Source organism: Dermacentor silvarum, chromosome 1 (assembly GCF_013339745.2).
Source record: "Dermacentor silvarum isolate Dsil-2018 chromosome 1, BIME_Dsil_1.4, whole genome shotgun sequence".
NCBI lineage: Eukaryota > Metazoa > Arthropoda > Arachnida > Ixodida > Ixodidae > Dermacentor > Dermacentor silvarum.
Genome location: NC_051154.1, coordinates 114,003,565 through 114,019,861, shown reverse-complemented (window position 1 = coordinate 114,019,861; position 16,297 = coordinate 114,003,565). Strand labels below are relative to the sequence as shown.

Sequence of the window (16,297 nt, the reverse complement as noted above, 5' to 3'; positions counted from 1 at the left end):
TGGCATTGCCTGAATTAAAGCACTCATTCTTCTCAGTCACCTACAATCCTGGAAGAATGAGCTGCCGAGAATGTAAGATCGTTGCTTTCATTCTACCTTAAAGAGGTCATGTGTAGTTGTTGATCCTGGCCACCAGAGAGAACGCCTGCGCCGTCTGTACCATGGAGGCCAGTACTTTGCCTTCTTCCCACTATCAAATGATTCCAGTTCTTCTATAACCTGGAAAATCAAAATGTCTGCTCAGTCAATTCTTCGTTGCAAGCTGTGAATTCTTCCCTGTCTCGCGAGTTAAAATATGGGTTATCTCGGATGCCCAATGAAGTGACTCACCTGTTCTTGGCTCAAATCATTGCCCTTCTTAAGGAGCAACACACTCTGGTCAACACCAAGAACACCAATGTAGGCATTAGGTTTTGTTGACACCAAGACATTCAATTGTCCACCAGGCTTTGTTTCAGCTATGCTTGTCTGCACGTGCACCTGCAATGAATAGCCACAAAGGAGGTAAGTGACACATCTACTGCAGTATGTATTTTTATTACACTTGGTGTGAAAAAAACTTCATTTTTGTTAAAATTGACCTTTGTCAGCACGACCAATACACGCTCATATCTGAAACTAAGCAACACCCTAATTATGTAGAAAAAAAGTTGGCGCAGTTTCACCTTAAAGGCGAAGCATCAATTGCGATAGCAAATTTGTAGAGAGCAATACGGAGTAATGATAGAGCTTAATCAGCTGTGTAAACTTGGACATGCAGCAGCACCGGCAACACACAGAACTGTTGTTGACGCCATCGGCGTTTTGCCCGCGTTCGCACAAAATGCGTGCGGCGTTGGTGACTGTTGCCGGAGCCTCTGATATAAATAGGCACTTAGTGCCGCAGCTAAACGTCGCCTCCCCTTTGGAGTGTCCATATAATTCTGCTATAATCTGCTTTGGAGTGTCCATATAATTGCTATCGCAATAAAATCTGCCGTAAAATGTTGTTAATGTGACCCTAATTCTGAAAGCTGGACACTTTGAACTAGCCACCTAGTCCTAATAAAATATAATATGTGTTATTCTGCATCAAATATTTCTTTATTTGGAGTCATTTGCTGTCAACAATCAATTTGGACAAGCCCCAAGCATGATAGCAGTGAAGCACAGAAAGAATGGAGTGCTGAAAATGTGCTGGTGAAAAAAACAAGGTGAGAGCAGCAATAGCATACGACCAAGACAAAGCAAAGTGATAAGGTGTGTATTTCTACAGCCATAACATGGAACAAAACAATGGATGCCTTGGTGTGAATGCTTTGTGCTTGATTTCTCCTTCCCCAGGGGTTTACGCAGCATGTGGGTGCAGAGCACAGTTGCAGTTCATGACAAGCGATTTTTATTTTTGTTTGGGACAAGGCATACAACACAACAGATATCGTAGAAGCAATGAGTAAATATAATGAGAGGCATCTTGACTGTGACCTGCAGTTTAACATCCAACTTGCAGACTATATTGTGATAAGACAACAACCTTGCCTGCCAGCTCACTGACAATGAAATACTACTAACTGGGAGAAGTGCTTAGTCATCAAAAGTGCACTTCTTTGGATGAAAACTTGCTCATGCTGCCACTGCTGTCCCCCTGTGAGTAACTAGGTCATGAGTCCCTGATTATTCTGTAGCAGTTTAGTGCGCATCCTTTTGGCAACATCTGAGTGCTGCATCACATGCACATCTTGAGAAAAGCTGTTTCTGTGCAAATTTTGTAAACATATGAAAGGGCAAAGCAGAATTATGAACTAAATTAAGGTATGTTCATGCAGAGAACATTTCATTGCTTTCTTTGTCAATTCATAAATTGAGCAATTTGATAATGGCCATTTTTTGGGTCCTGTCAAATATGAGGGACATTTTTTTACTGTACACATGCTGCAGTAAAGTACATTGTACCATGCAAAGCAAACAGACACTTACAGGTGTACGGAGAATTCCTCCAACATCATAATTGACAGCATCAGCCACAACTTCACCATCCTTCCTGACATAGTAGACAAGTACTCGCGCCTTTGGAGCCATGCGGAATGTGGCAGAAAAGCTGAATCGGTAGCTCCGCACACCAGAAACAGGAAGCGTTTGTGCATACACTATGTCTCCTCGGCCCATTACCTGAGGTACAGAGAGAAGAAATGGGTTTGTTAAAGATACAACAGAATCCTAAAAATAAATAATCCCACTACAAGCATAATACTGACACCAAACTTTTGTACAATCCAAATACAAAACATCATTTAAAAAATATGCATCACTAATATAAAGAACCTGAATCAGTTCAAAACAATTCTGACAAAAACATCAACGTATGAACTTTTTATTAGAAACACTTAAGAAAAAAAAAATAGTGGTTGTTGCATCCTCTCTCTACAATGTGCAACTGCAAAGCTATGCACTTTATTCTCTATGGCGTGCCACAGTGAAACCATTAGCTCATCCATAATGCCTTGTTTAATTTCGCTGTACATGATTTCATGTCACAGAAAACCAAGTTTCATTTATCAATAATATATCAATAACATAAAGCATGAGCATGCAAGAGCTGGGCAAAATATCTGCGGCATGCTGGTAAACTAGACGTGCCACTGTTTAAAAACAACATTCCCTTGAATTTCTTAAAATTTAACTGGTGGTACGTAAAATAACATTTGTCCTATTGTACAAATTCTTTGGATGCATGCTGCATTGTGCTTTAGTTATACACTGATGGTTACAAAGAAATTTGCACTACTTCTGTGAAAGGTATGCTCCACAAAAGATATAGCTACACATGTAGTATGCTGTGACTGGCAAGCTGTACAGATTTCGTCTATACTTGCCCACTTGACGAGGAAAGCGCATGATGCAACAGCAACCAAAAGGTAAACAGAAGCTACTTTTTGTTTGAGCTAAGGGATTATTTAACCTTTTTCATGCAGTAGATGTAAGAAACTTACAATAGGTATCAAAAGAACAGCACATACGAGATGAAATGTCACTGCCAAATTTGTACCTGTACTCTTCTCTTTTCCTGCACTGCATTCTTCTTTTTCTTTTTTAGAAATCGGTAGGGTTTAGCACCCGGTAGGGTTTTTTTTTTCTTTCACAGAGGGAGGCAGGATGTTGAGAAAAAGATGAGACGATAGAGTTCACAGTGCAACACATATCTCACCTCATAGACAATGTGGTCAAGGGTGTCAGTTGCATTGACCTCAAACTCAACGATGTCACCCACTTTAGGCTCCTCAGTGATCATGACAGCCTGGAGGAAGCTGCGACTAGGAGACTTGGCTGGGTAGATGCCATCCAGGTAATATGTCTGACCCCTGAACTCTGCCCGCAGACCTAGAATTACAGTGCTGTTCTCATTGGGTGGGAAGAACTCCAACCGTATGACGCCATTTTGTGGCACCCAATGCTGGCTGCTCTGCCAGAGCTCTTCATTAAAATTGAAGCCATAGTGCAGTGTCAGCTGGTTCACTGCATCATTCACGGGGCTGTCATCCTGGTAGGCTACCTTGAGCTGTAAAAGCAAAATGCAAGGACTCATTTTGAACATGTCTACACAGAATGCAGCCAACACAAACAAAGCAATGACAAATGTGACTACATTAAACTTATTGAGTCATTCGTTACATTCTCATCTCACACTTTTTCCACAACACATGCTGTAGAACACGTAATCACAATGGCTGCTGTTAACAAAGCCACATCAGATTCTAGAGTGGCTTAAGAGGAGAGAGGTGGGAACACAGCACATGTACTATTTAGACTGTTACCCTCGGAATAAGCACACACACACACAGAATAGAGACAAGGTGAAGGGGGATGTGCTTTGTCACTCGCTTAAATGCTCTAAATCTGTCAAGGCTGCAGTAGTGATCATGTGTGTTTTGTAGCTACACTTAAAATGCCTGCTACTTACAAGAGCCAGCAATTTATATTACAGTTAAGCCTGCTTATAACGAACCTCCATATAACTAATTCCTGGATATAACGAAGTTTTTGTATTCTCCGCCATGACTCCATAGAAGCACATGTATTTGAGACCTCTACGTAACGGTAACGAAGTGGCAGCGGGAGACCCCCTCGAAATAACGAATTTTCCCCGCCGACAACCTAGAGATTTCGCCCCAAAATTTGGTCATTTTTGCGCGAGCAGCAACCGGAAGCACCTTCTCCGCCGCGACGGAATGCAAAGCGGCAGCGTCGCGCTTGGCGCTCTCGAATTCACGGCGACTGCGAGGCGAGAGCGAGCGCACGTGTGCGTGCGAGCGTGCACGAGGCGGGCCTGCATCCCTCGACCCGGCGATATTGCCGCCGCGGGCGTGACCTTTCCCTCCTCCCTTCATTCAAACCTGATCCCACCGCTTGCTGCAGCTGGCCTAGCCCGCCGAGCCGGCGCTCTCCTTTTCCAGTTGATGTTGCCGAAGAAAAAAAAAACTTTTTTATTTCAACGCGCTGTCAGCGCCACTCTGGTTACTGCGCAAGTCTCTGCACTTCCCTAACCTGACACTAGGTGACACTATATACGACGCCATCGTGTCGCTCGCTCCTCGTTTCCGACGCCTCGCGCTTGTGCGAAACGACACGCGTCCACGCATCCAGTACCTAGTGTGACATTCCAAGGATGAGTGCTTCGACGAAGAAACACAAGGTATTGACCTTGTCTGCAGTTCGCTTTGAAGATAAGCCCACACGGGCGTGCACTTTTTCTACATCGCAGATCGTTTTCAAGATACGGCAGCCGCCGCCGAAGTAAACGCCTCCCTTTCGCACCTCCCCCGCCGTGCCTAGCGCGGAGGCGCTAGGCACGGCGGTTCTGCATACTGTAGGTTCTGCATACTGTAGGTTCTGCATACTGTAGGTTCTGCATACTGTAGGTTCTGCATACTGTAGGTTCTGCATACTGTAGCCTTTTGTTTGAGTGGGCAAGGTATGAAACATTTTACTTCGGATTCAGTTCATGAATGAATGAACAAAGCACATAAGAGGAAACAAAGAACATCATTACTACTGCAAAGTTCTGATCTCACAAACATCAACTTAGCACGAATATTGTGCCGCAGTGGTCCTTCCATCCTTTTCATTGTCACTTTCAAGTACATAATGCTGCCAAGCAACAGAATGGTAATAATGAGGGCATCAGAGAGGGGTGCTATGGGGAAAGTTTTGTATAAAAAAAGTGAAGACAAAAGTGACATAAGCCTCCCACTGAAATGAATTAAAACATTCTCCAAACCTTTCATTTAGTTTGTCTCCCAATTATAGAATCTGAAGTAAGGTCGACTTGACACTGTAGTACTCAGTTGTCAGCATATTTGCTTTATAGCATTGCCATATTATCTCTCCCTGGGCTTATTTATATCTAGACTCACTCCAAGCAAGAACTTAAGTTTATCCAAAAAGCACTAACAAGAAAAGAGGACTAGCACAAAGATTTACAACAGATTTCACTTTCAGCATTGATAGACACAAGCTATATTAATAAGCACAGCATAGTGTGGGAAGCACAGTTGCTATGCACATGCACACCATGCAGCCCAGCACCCACCCCAACATATTGACCCAAGGAGTTCTTATTGACATTTTCCACAGGAACATGTAGGGGCCAAAAAACCTATGTGGATTCAAGTATCTGCAGTAGAGTTTCCACTGCATAGTTCCAGACAATGCTGCAGTCACTCACAAAGCAGGTGTACTTGAGGCCTGGTTTGAAGGTTTCTGAAGTTTTCACAAGCTCAACTTTTATCTCCTTGTCATAGACAATGATGTAGCTGGTTGCATTGTACTTGCGGCCAGTCAGCTCTTCTGTCACCAAAGCAAAGAACTCGATCTCCCGCAGAAAGAAGTCAGTCTTGAGGGAGAGGTCCCGTACAATTGCAACAGGTATGTCTACACTGCCATCAATCTACAGAACAGGAGAAAAAAAGACATTCATTAGCACCTTTTATATATCTCAGGACAGTTTACCAGGAATTAAAATATCAATTATTCAAATCACAAATGATAAAGGTAGTTTTCCCACTGTGCAATTAAGACAGTAAAGTCCAACATAACTCACTGATGTTTTTGTCTGGTACTGCTCATAAGGCCTTGGATGCAGCTGGTGGTATCGGGTACGAGGGGTGACTGTCAACGTAACAGTGCCTTTCACTGGCTTGCCATATGTATACCTGAAGACATGATATACAAATAATATACATAACATTGTCCTTCACCACATCACTGCAAGGAATATGAGCATGGTTGTCAGTCAGGAAATGACTACTATGTGTGGAAAAACAGAGGGTAACAACTCACGTAGCTGAAACTGTTGCAACAACTTCAGACTTATTGTAAGTGGCGTATGGAGGAAGGCCCACCTTAACCTCAAATGTGGGCAGCACTATAATAGGTGGGTAAAACATGCAAAAGAAAAAAGAAAATTGCAAGCACACCTTTAGTAAAAAAATTTAAGCACAATAATGTCCTTAGAACGCACAATTGAAAAATAAAAATCAAGCAGACTCACCATATTCAGCAACTGTAAAACTCTTCTTGAATTTCTGACCCTATTAAAGATTTCAAGTATACAAATTGGCTGTACGAATATGCCATAAGCAATGGCTAAAGCAATGCTCTTCAACTTTTCTGTCAGCAATGTGAAAAAATCAATAAATGCGCTAAAGACACATGCAGCTAGGCATTCACTAAGACCACTTTTCTAGTCATGTGCAAATTAAATGTGAAGTCAAAGTCATTCAAAAAGTAATCTAAAATGGTAATTCAAGCACAAAAATAAATTAAAAGAATTCTGTTGACCGATGTAAAATAATGTCAGTTATCCCTCTCCCAAGACATGCATGCTTAAATACAAATTCCAAATCACTCACAATAATCTGCAACCTACCTAAAGCACAATCCACTCATTTTTCAATTCTCATTCAAACTTTATTCTTAAACTTTCATTTGACATGACTGTATGTGGTCACTCTTATCAATTCTTTTTGTTTCTTCATTCCTGGTTACCAGAAGGCAGGCACCCAATGCAATGTCTCAAACTCTTAAGTAAAGAGCACTATGCATGACTCATTTAATGTCTGGCATAGATTACACAGTTCTGAACAGATTTTTTTTTATTAGTTTCCCTTGGCTTCCCAAGTTATTGCAATCACACTTCCACATCCTGCAAGTGTTTGTAAGTATCTATGCCTCTGAACCCACCTTTAGATGTAATGGTACAGCCAATGAGTCAGAGCAACCAAAGTGATGTTCCAGATAAATAGTAAATGCATACAGTAATCTTTTGCATTACAATTTATAACTCGCAAATGCATTTGTTATAATGAAAGGCAACAATCAAAATTTCATGCCTGTGCCATTTTAAGATGTTTCCTATACCTTCTGTTGTCCTGCAACTAAAAAATAAACTAAGCGAAGTCTTCCAGCCAAGTAAGCCAAGTAAACTTTGAATGGAACCTCAAAGTCAGCCACCAACTATGCAGATGGCTAGACAAGCTGCAATTTTACTACTTGCATACTATGGACTGAATTTCTGTTGCTTTTTGCTTTAACATGTTACTCCAAGGTACTCAGCCTCCCAAGAGGTTTGAGAAATAAGCATTTCTCCTGTTCCCTCCTACACATTTCTCACTTTGTCTTCAACCCAAGGTGCCAACCCTAAGGTTCATAATATACTTTTAGCACCAGCAGCACAAGTGACGCTCTAAAAACAAGGCATATGAACAATAACAAGAAAAACCAAAAGAAAAGTTTGACTATGGCCCCATATTTCACGCTAATTCACTAGCGACTACCTGTGACTACACGTTTATCATGCCCCCCCCCCCATGAAGGCTCAATATATAACAAAAATATCAGTTAACTAAAATGACAGTTGTGGCTATTCTTACCAGTACATCCACATTAATAGTCCAGTCTCCAAGAACAGGTTGATCAGAAAGTTGAAGCTCAGATGAATAAATTCCTGTACAGAAAATTGCCAGTAAATAATTTTCCAACCCCTCATTTATTGGCAAATGGATGTTTTACAACTAACAAGTGGTGACTGGTCAGCTATTATGCACTTAAGACTTCAGTTCACGTACCTCTCTGAGTAAATACCCGATCCCACTGATGAATCCTGTTGCCTTTGGCATCCTGAAAAATGTGCAGTAATTTATACTTCACAAATATGTTATAAGAATAATGAGAGCAAGTTTTTTACACTTATTGCTTTCTTTCACATTAAGTCCAAGCCACAGCATAAATTATTAGGAAACAACATGGGGACAGTGACAAAATAGAAAGAAACGGTGAAATTATGTCAGATTGGTAATGCCAAAACAACCCTCCATGCTACATCATGCCAAGCACCATGATAATAAATTGGGTACATCATGTTAGTAAAATATGTATCGCACCAGAACCATGTCTCCCATATTGCACTCTGCAATTACTTATTGATCCCAAGAACAATTTGCATTGTGCCTTAATGCTTTGCCCTGTCTTTCTTTAGCTTATCCCTCATTCTACACGCCACTTCCAAAATAAAAATACTATGCTGCACTCAGTGGCAGTGTACCCCGTAACTTCCTGTAAATGATCAATTTTGGTCATCTGTCCAACAGAATGGCGCAACTGAAAGGCCGCGACGAACAACGTTTCAATGACCTCACTAAATGATTCAATTGGTAGCGTGGTGACGGGCGGTATGCCCAAAGGGCAGAGACGTAATCAATGCGAGCTTATGACTCTTGCTTACTGGGAATTCCTAGTTCAAGGGGAACAATTGCAAGCCCCTACAACAATCATGAAAGAAGTTCCATGGGTTACCCAGTCTTTTCAGACAGGGATAAAGGCACACTGCTTCCTTTGGTGCAGCACACGTGTGGCCCCAGACATCTAAGGGCATCACAGACCTGTTACAGCTCTGTTTCATGCGACTAGGAGCTGCTTGTCCCTCTAAGAGGTTTTTAAGGTGCTGGAATTCCCACACCTATCCAATAAGCTAGAATCTCGTTCATTATTGGAATTAACCAGAAAAAGCACTCCACCAGCCAAGAACGGTCACGAACCACCATCCACCGCGTAACAATATTTATGCTGAAGGTTATGACATGGCCAAAAATGTGAAACTTATAACTCATAAATAAGAAGTTTTATATGCGACCCTAAAAATGTCTATGCTTGTGTCTTCTTATGAGCAATGGGGTAGGGGGAGAGAGAATCTTAACAGGCTATGGTAACTTGACTACACTTTAACTGCTTTGTAATTCCTGCAGCAAATGAAGCAAGCTCAACGAAAATCCTTGACTTGAATAAACCAGTACCAACAGCACTTCAGTAACTAAACATTTTAATGCAATGATCCTAACACTGAGCCATTTTCAGAACCCATTTCTTCCAGCTAGAACCCTTTCTTCAGGCTAGAATGGCCAAGAGGAGCATCAGCATGGTTGAGGGTGGGATACAATAACAGTGCAATTAGTGCTCTTCTTTTCCTGTATAGGCAGAGTTGCATCCAAATACACAGCATTTTAGGAAACTTAGGAAGCTACACGAGTGGATGGCAATAGTTCCCATTAAAGGAACTGACAACCAATTTTTATGGTACCCGTTTTTTTAGTGCAACGAAAAGCTTACTGGTCTGAGAGTTTAATCATACAGTAGTAGCAAGGAAAATGCTGTGGAACATTTTTTTCTCAGAATTTTCCAATCTGCATTGAGGATGTAGTCGTGCTCAAGAAACATGCTGGAAACAGTGATAGGTTAGTGCGATAGCGATTATACGCCAGCATTGGCGGGGAGCAGACGACAAGTGCAGCTCTAGCAGATGTTCTTGCAGTTCATGTTTTATGAAATGTTGAATTATTTTTATAATAGTGGTGCCCAAACCTATGCCACAGCGACAGCTCCCTCCAAGTAACACAAACTGATCTCGAAGGCCATGCTTTGTTTTTTGTTTTTTTTTAGCCAAGCCAACCTAAGTGCTAGGATATGCCAGTAGTGCTATAAGTAGTGTCCAAAACCCTATGCCTATGACATGTTTCTGGCTCTCAAAATTGCCTCCGCTGCATTCGATCAGCAAAAGCAAAGCCTTTAAGATCCACATTTTAAATTCAGAGGGCACCACCCTATGGGGCATGGATTTGAACACTACCTATTATTGCAGTGCTGGCACCCATTCCCGGCACAATTCGTTGATGGCATTTTGTATCTCAAAGAGACCACATAACTCAGGGTACTAACTTGCAAACTCGTGCCCATGCAATAGCCCTCATGTGCACCAAAATGCATTGAACAGCTCTGCCCACTCTGCTGCTCCACTGGTTACCACGAAGGCAGCGTTGCTCGTTAGCGTACACATTTTTAAGCATAAAATGCTTTTATCTCTCATTGTCGGCGACCTTCAAGAGACCTTAACCCAAAACTCAGAGCCATTATCCGGGCACTCAAGACAAGAATGAAACGAGAACATCCAAGCATCGTTGCGAGAGCAAAATGAGATCATCCGGGCAACCATTCAGAACTTAAGAAAATGCGGTCTCTGGCTCCCAAGCCCTTGCACAGGACCTCATCACATATGCTAGTTACTGCCCAAACAAGTTACAAAAATAAATATTGCTTCCAATTTCTTCCTAATGGCTGTTCATAATATCACTTCAACTCTAACTTCTAGTACGCTGAAGTTTAATTTGTCATTTCCAATAGCAACGTTCAAAAGGCAGATTACGGGAGAGCAAGCATTTTTCTTTTGCTTCGCAATACGCATAAAATAAAGCGCAAGAGCCTAATAATATACCAACTGGAATTTTAAGCAATAAGTATGCTGTACTTCATAACAATTGACTTACATACAATAATCTCATATACTACATCTGAAGTACAAAGACTTCACCGCCAGGCCGTGCACGCCACTTACTGATTTTTTTAGACTTTCTTTGCCAACTTACAATTATAATTCCTACATAAATAGCAAACAGTGTGCTGGATTCTATCACTATAAATCATGGTCGTTTCATTACCGTCAATGTCTCGCAACACATTCTGGGCCATGTCAGTCCCTTTAATACAACCATTCCAGTTTCTTATATACATGAGAAAAAACTCGCTTTATTACTGGAAATGCAAACTGTGCAGAATGCTTGGTGTTATGGCACACAAAGCATGACAAAGAGAAAGTATAGGATCAATTGACTCACAGCAATGTATACATCCATACCACCAGTCACGGTGGGCAACAGATACGGATCCACCACAATTACACGAAACAAAACTGAAAAGAGGAGAAAAAATGGTATATTATGGTGCTAGGACATGTGCCACAATCGCAAGAGAAAACAGAAACGTAGAAAACCATATGTTTTAATGGAGTTGCAAGACTATTAATGCAAACCATCAGAAAAAAGGTCAATTCTGCATGAAACGTACAATGCCCAATCAGACATTTCAGGTATGCTGAGGAAGGAGAAATTTTTCCAATGTTCCAAAGGTGAGGGAATAAAAATACAGCACTACAGCGGATGTGCTAAATAATGTAAGTGGGCCTCCCCACACATTCAGGTTCCACTTCACAAGACTGCCAACCTCACACTAACAGCACTACTCAAGCAGAAGACTGAGAACAGCAAGGATGGCATGAGGAAGAGATGGTGGCACTTGCTCATGTGCTCACGCTTTATTTCCACTTACAGTACATTGTTCGCCACCTTTTGTTCGTTAAACAAGATATGTGAAAAAGCACACTTGCAGAATTTCGAATATTGCTGCCTATTTGCTTCAGATGTGTCATAAATGATGACTAGTGTAATAGCTCTCTCTCATCATGTGTAAAGGTAACATTCTTTTCATCTGTGCTTTCATCTGTGCTTTCATGTTTATACTATACAAGTTTCCACACAGCTGATTTAATTAGTAGTCTCAAACTGATTAGTTGCTTGAAGAGACTTACACCTGTCATAGCCTCTGACAATAAATTTGTGCAGTAGTGTCCTCATACAAATGCACTCTATGAAACTAACAAATTTTATTCCAAGTAATTCTTATTTGACAACTATGGGTAACTAATCACTTTCAGCATACACAGTGCAACAATCACTAGTTCTAGTTGGGCAACATTTTATATTAGCTCGGCTGTAATATGATCCACTTAATTGTAGCCAGCCCACTTTACCGTATGGAAAGATTTATCATGTGGTCAGGCATTTTTCCTTACGGTAATATGGCATGGCTAAAACTAATAATGCAAATCAAGCCTTGCACCCAATCAACATGCAGTGGGATTCCAGCTCTAAAAGCCATTATCTTTGTCTATAAATGAGAAAGCTTTCTAGAACTATACTAAGGCACGGCGTTCATAATGCACATCTCAAACAAGAAAACATCTGACACCCCATAAGACTCACTTTATTGTAGCATCATACGCAACAACTACAGACACCTCTTATGAACAGTGCAGTGTTTTCAACATGGAGGTGCTCTATGAGCAGGCTAGATGTGCCTGTCTACAGTGCACGAGGTTCCACTAAAATGCAGCTAACATATGCTGTTCCATAATCAACCATGCTTGTGATTGGGGACAGCTGGGATACATATTCCTTAACTTCTAGCTACAAACCGCTATGCTTAAGGCAGGCATGCTTGTCAGACAACACTACATACATAAGTGCCGTCCTTCCTTTTGATATCGACAATGGACGTATCTATACTTTTCTTTGGATAAGAGTTTTCGGGTACCACTGCTGAGCATATTTTTGTCTACACGTACAGTAGAACCCCGCTAATACGTTTTTCACGGGACCGTAAAGAAAAAAAAAAAAACAAAAAAAACGTAAAAGCCAGGAAACGCAAGAGCCGAGAAATGGTGCTGAGAGTAGTGGTGAACTACACAAAATTTTAATTACGTTTGAAAAAAAGTCGGTCTGGCCCGAAAGCCGGAGCATCGATTGCGATAGCAAATTAGATGACAGCTATACAAAGTAAGGATAGTAGTTTTATCGTCTGTTTACCTTGTAAACATTCGCTTATTAATTATATCAACAAGCACGGTGTCAGCGTGAACAAGCAAACATGCACACATCACACTCGATGAGCGCGGGCCACTCGCTGTCGAAACGCTGGCGTGAGGAAGCATGTGACCTAAAGTCCCTACATAGTAAAGGTACCACCATCTATATACTCTTTCCTCCGCCGTCTCCGCTCCTAATGCGCTTGTTTTTGTTTCTTTACTTTTTTTCTTGCGAAACCCAGTCGACGGTAGCGCCCCTAGAAAGTCCCCGTTGAAGCTTTCAGGCCGGGGCACGGCCGAGGGCGCGCCGCGGCCGCCGCCGGCGACTGCGGCTGCGCCGAGTGACTTTCAACATGGCTCTGAGGCGGACAAACAATATGAAGCGAAAGCGCGCGCTATCATCATCCAATCGGAGATACAGGAGAGAGAGAAGTGGCGTTGATCAAAGGATGGCGGCACTTTTCCTGTATAGGGACGTTAACGTGACATGCGTGCTGTTTATCGCTTCAACGCAAACGGAGCGCCCAGAACACAAAGCTACGAGCCGCCGACGCACCTACACTGCCTAGGCTCTGCTCCCAACACAGATCGCTTTCAAGATACGGCCCGCGCGACCACGCAGTACGCAGTTGATGCCAGAGTACAACGCCACCCGCTATCCCTCCTTTCCCCCGGTGCCTCGAGCGCAACGGAAGGCTCGCTTCCTCCCCGCTTTTCTTTCTTGCGTGCGTGAGTTTTATCCGCGGTCATCGGCTCCCCTCGCACACTTTCACTCGCACATACAACATACGCCGGCGTTATCACCCTTGGCCCTTGGTCTTTATACGGAACCATCTTAACAAAAAACTAGCGCGAAAAAGACGTACAAGCAAGAAACGACAAGCACGGGCACTGTGTTGTCCTTTCTTGCTCGTCCACGTCTTTTTCGCGCTATTTTTTTTTTTTTCTTACGATGGAACCACACCAACTGGCCCAGCTCTCAGTTTTGATCTTTATACAGAACGTCGATGCGCCAAAACCAATTTAAGGGCCCCAAAGCGTCACATATAGCAAATACGATCTCAAAGGCAATGCTTTTGCTGGCGGAAACAGAAAATACGTCATAGGTGTCGCCCCGGGCACTTTGGGCGGCCAATCCCATCGTCATGCCACCAAGCTATAGTGAACTAGAATATTCTAGTTCACTATATACCAAGCCAAGCGACATGAAAAGACAACATGGCCGCTCGGGCCGGCGCGGGCTGGCAGGTCGAAACGCATCATGTGGGAACGGTGCCACAGTTGCGAGGCAACAGCGGGGTTACCAATGCATTGGGTCCTATGGGAGCTATGCCGGGACCGGCCGCAAACGATGTAACAGCCGGGAAAACGCAGCACCCGCGGGAACGTAACAGCGGGGTTGTACTATAGTGCAGTCACTGCAGGCAGTTGAATGACAAAAGATGGTAGCGAACAAGAAGGAGAACGGGGCAAGGGAGGATATAAAAAGAGAGGAAGGGGACCCATGAGGGCGACTGTCACCCAACCACCTTAAGTGCTGACCCTTATATTAAAAAAAAAAAAAAAAAAAGAGATCAAGATCAGAATTGGTGTGATGACACTAAGAATGTTGCTGCCACCTCCAACCTCGGAATACATCAATGTGGGTCTTTACAGCTATTTTTTCAGTACACCACTCGGATATGCACGACGCTGGTTACGCTTGCAAACTGCTCAATGGCCGAAAACCATGAGTGCAGCAAATAAAATGTGCCACTGGCAGGGACTTAATGACATGCCTGTGAAGAAAGTCTTTAAAACTCAGTTGATAATTTTTTTAAATACCCCTGAAAAAATGTACTTACCTTTCTGCCCTGGTTTGTAGATGGCTTTGTCTGTCTGCATGAAAACTGAGTAACTCTTGTGTTCATAAGTGAGGTCAGTTTCATTTCGGAAGTTCAGACCGCCCGAGCCTTCCGCTGTGATTTTGTACTTTCCAGGGCCCCAGTCGCCAATCTGCAAGATATTAATAAACCTCCAGTAACTCAATGTCACCGCGACGTGTAGAGGAAAAGCTCACAGGTAAACCATCTGTTGAGTGTTAGCCGCAGAAAAGAAGCCCAAGCTTAGCAGTTCACTATTGAAAGTGCACAGTACAAGCATGCACAATGTTGGTGTCCGTTCAATTATGTACACCTTTCCTTTGTCCTCTTGCTCTTTTGCAGCGTTCTCGCAGAGTTAGGAGTGCCCAATATGAACTATTTAAGCACTGCTGGTTCACGATTTTGCAGCGACCTACCATTCGCCGCCGGCTGATCCTATTGATAAAGCGGGTGGCGCGTCACTCTGAACACTGACAAAGTGCGAAAAGGTGTGACATCGGAAACGGCATCGTTGCAATATCACGGCCCTGCTCGAAGTTTTTCACTCACTCGGTATTCAACCACACCTTAAAATGTGCTAAGCAGTTATGAATTCGGAATCCATGGCTATCTCTATAACATCATGTCACGTAACACCATGGTCAAACATAACGGGTGACCTATTTTAACGGAAATGACCTATTTTAATGGAAATGACCTATTTTAATGGAAATGACCTATTTTAATGGAAATGACCTATTTTAATGGAAAACCGTTGAAAGGATATGCTTTCTTCACCACGGCAGTTAGCCAACTTTTTAAGGGTGCCGTGGGAGGCGAAAACTTACACAATTTTAAAGCGCCATTCGTTATTGAGATACTCCTCGTCAAAAATTGGTCCTTTATCCCTTCAAAAACAGAGCGCACAAACAGTGCCGGAAGCGCTGCCCAACGCTGTCGCGATGCAGAGTTCACTGCGATATGATCTGCTCAAGCATTGCACCCAATCCGTCGTCGTGCGCCAGCCAGCACTGCATGCGACAGTAGGTCGCCGACAGACGATCTTCGCGAGGTAAGAGGCGCACACAGGCGGTGAACCTAGATAAACCCACCAAAGACACCAAACGAGGCACAAAACATCACGTGGGCGGTGCCTCCGCGGCGGTCTTTCCACCAAAGACACCAAACGAGGCACAAAACATCACGTGGGCGGTGCCTCCGCGGCGGTCTTTCTGCTCCCATTTTCGAAATCGAAGAGGAAAAAACATTTTATTTTGTTGGCGATTATCTCAACCACAGATGGCACTATTAAAATCACGTAAATTGTTTCTGCTTCCAGTGGCACCCTCCTACAATACTGCCAATGCCACCGTCGACGTTATAACCGGCAATTAAAAACTCAGCGGCGATTAACGCTAAATGCGTTAGCATCACTTGTCGCACCTATCTGAGG

General features: G+C 42.8%; 1 protein-coding gene across 3 annotated transcripts in view; it reads right to left on the bottom strand.

The window, feature by feature from the left end:
• The window catches only part of LOC119435435 (CD109 antigen-like), a 126,537-nt gene that overhangs the window by 50,341 nt on the left and 59,899 nt on the right, over positions 1 to 16,297 (bottom strand). For all 3 annotated transcript variants that reach the window (XM_037702296.2, XM_037702306.2, XM_049672657.1), the window contains 12 exons: positions 14,848 to 14,998; positions 11,199 to 11,272; positions 8,103 to 8,154; positions 7,908 to 7,981; positions 6,527 to 6,566; positions 6,316 to 6,400; positions 6,077 to 6,188; positions 5,702 to 5,923; positions 3,185 to 3,535; positions 1,957 to 2,148; positions 331 to 480; positions 97 to 219 (listed from right to left, as the gene is read on the bottom strand). In XM_037702296.2, coding sequence (XP_037558224.1) covers positions 97 to 219; positions 331 to 480; positions 1,957 to 2,148; positions 3,185 to 3,535; positions 5,702 to 5,923; positions 6,077 to 6,188; positions 6,316 to 6,400; positions 6,527 to 6,566; positions 7,908 to 7,981; positions 8,103 to 8,154; positions 11,199 to 11,272; positions 14,848 to 14,998 — 1,626 coding nt within the window. The remainder of the gene's footprint in view (positions 1 to 96; positions 220 to 330; positions 481 to 1,956; positions 2,149 to 3,184; positions 3,536 to 5,701; positions 5,924 to 6,076; positions 6,189 to 6,315; positions 6,401 to 6,526; positions 6,567 to 7,907; positions 7,982 to 8,102; positions 8,155 to 11,198; positions 11,273 to 14,847; positions 14,999 to 16,297) is intronic.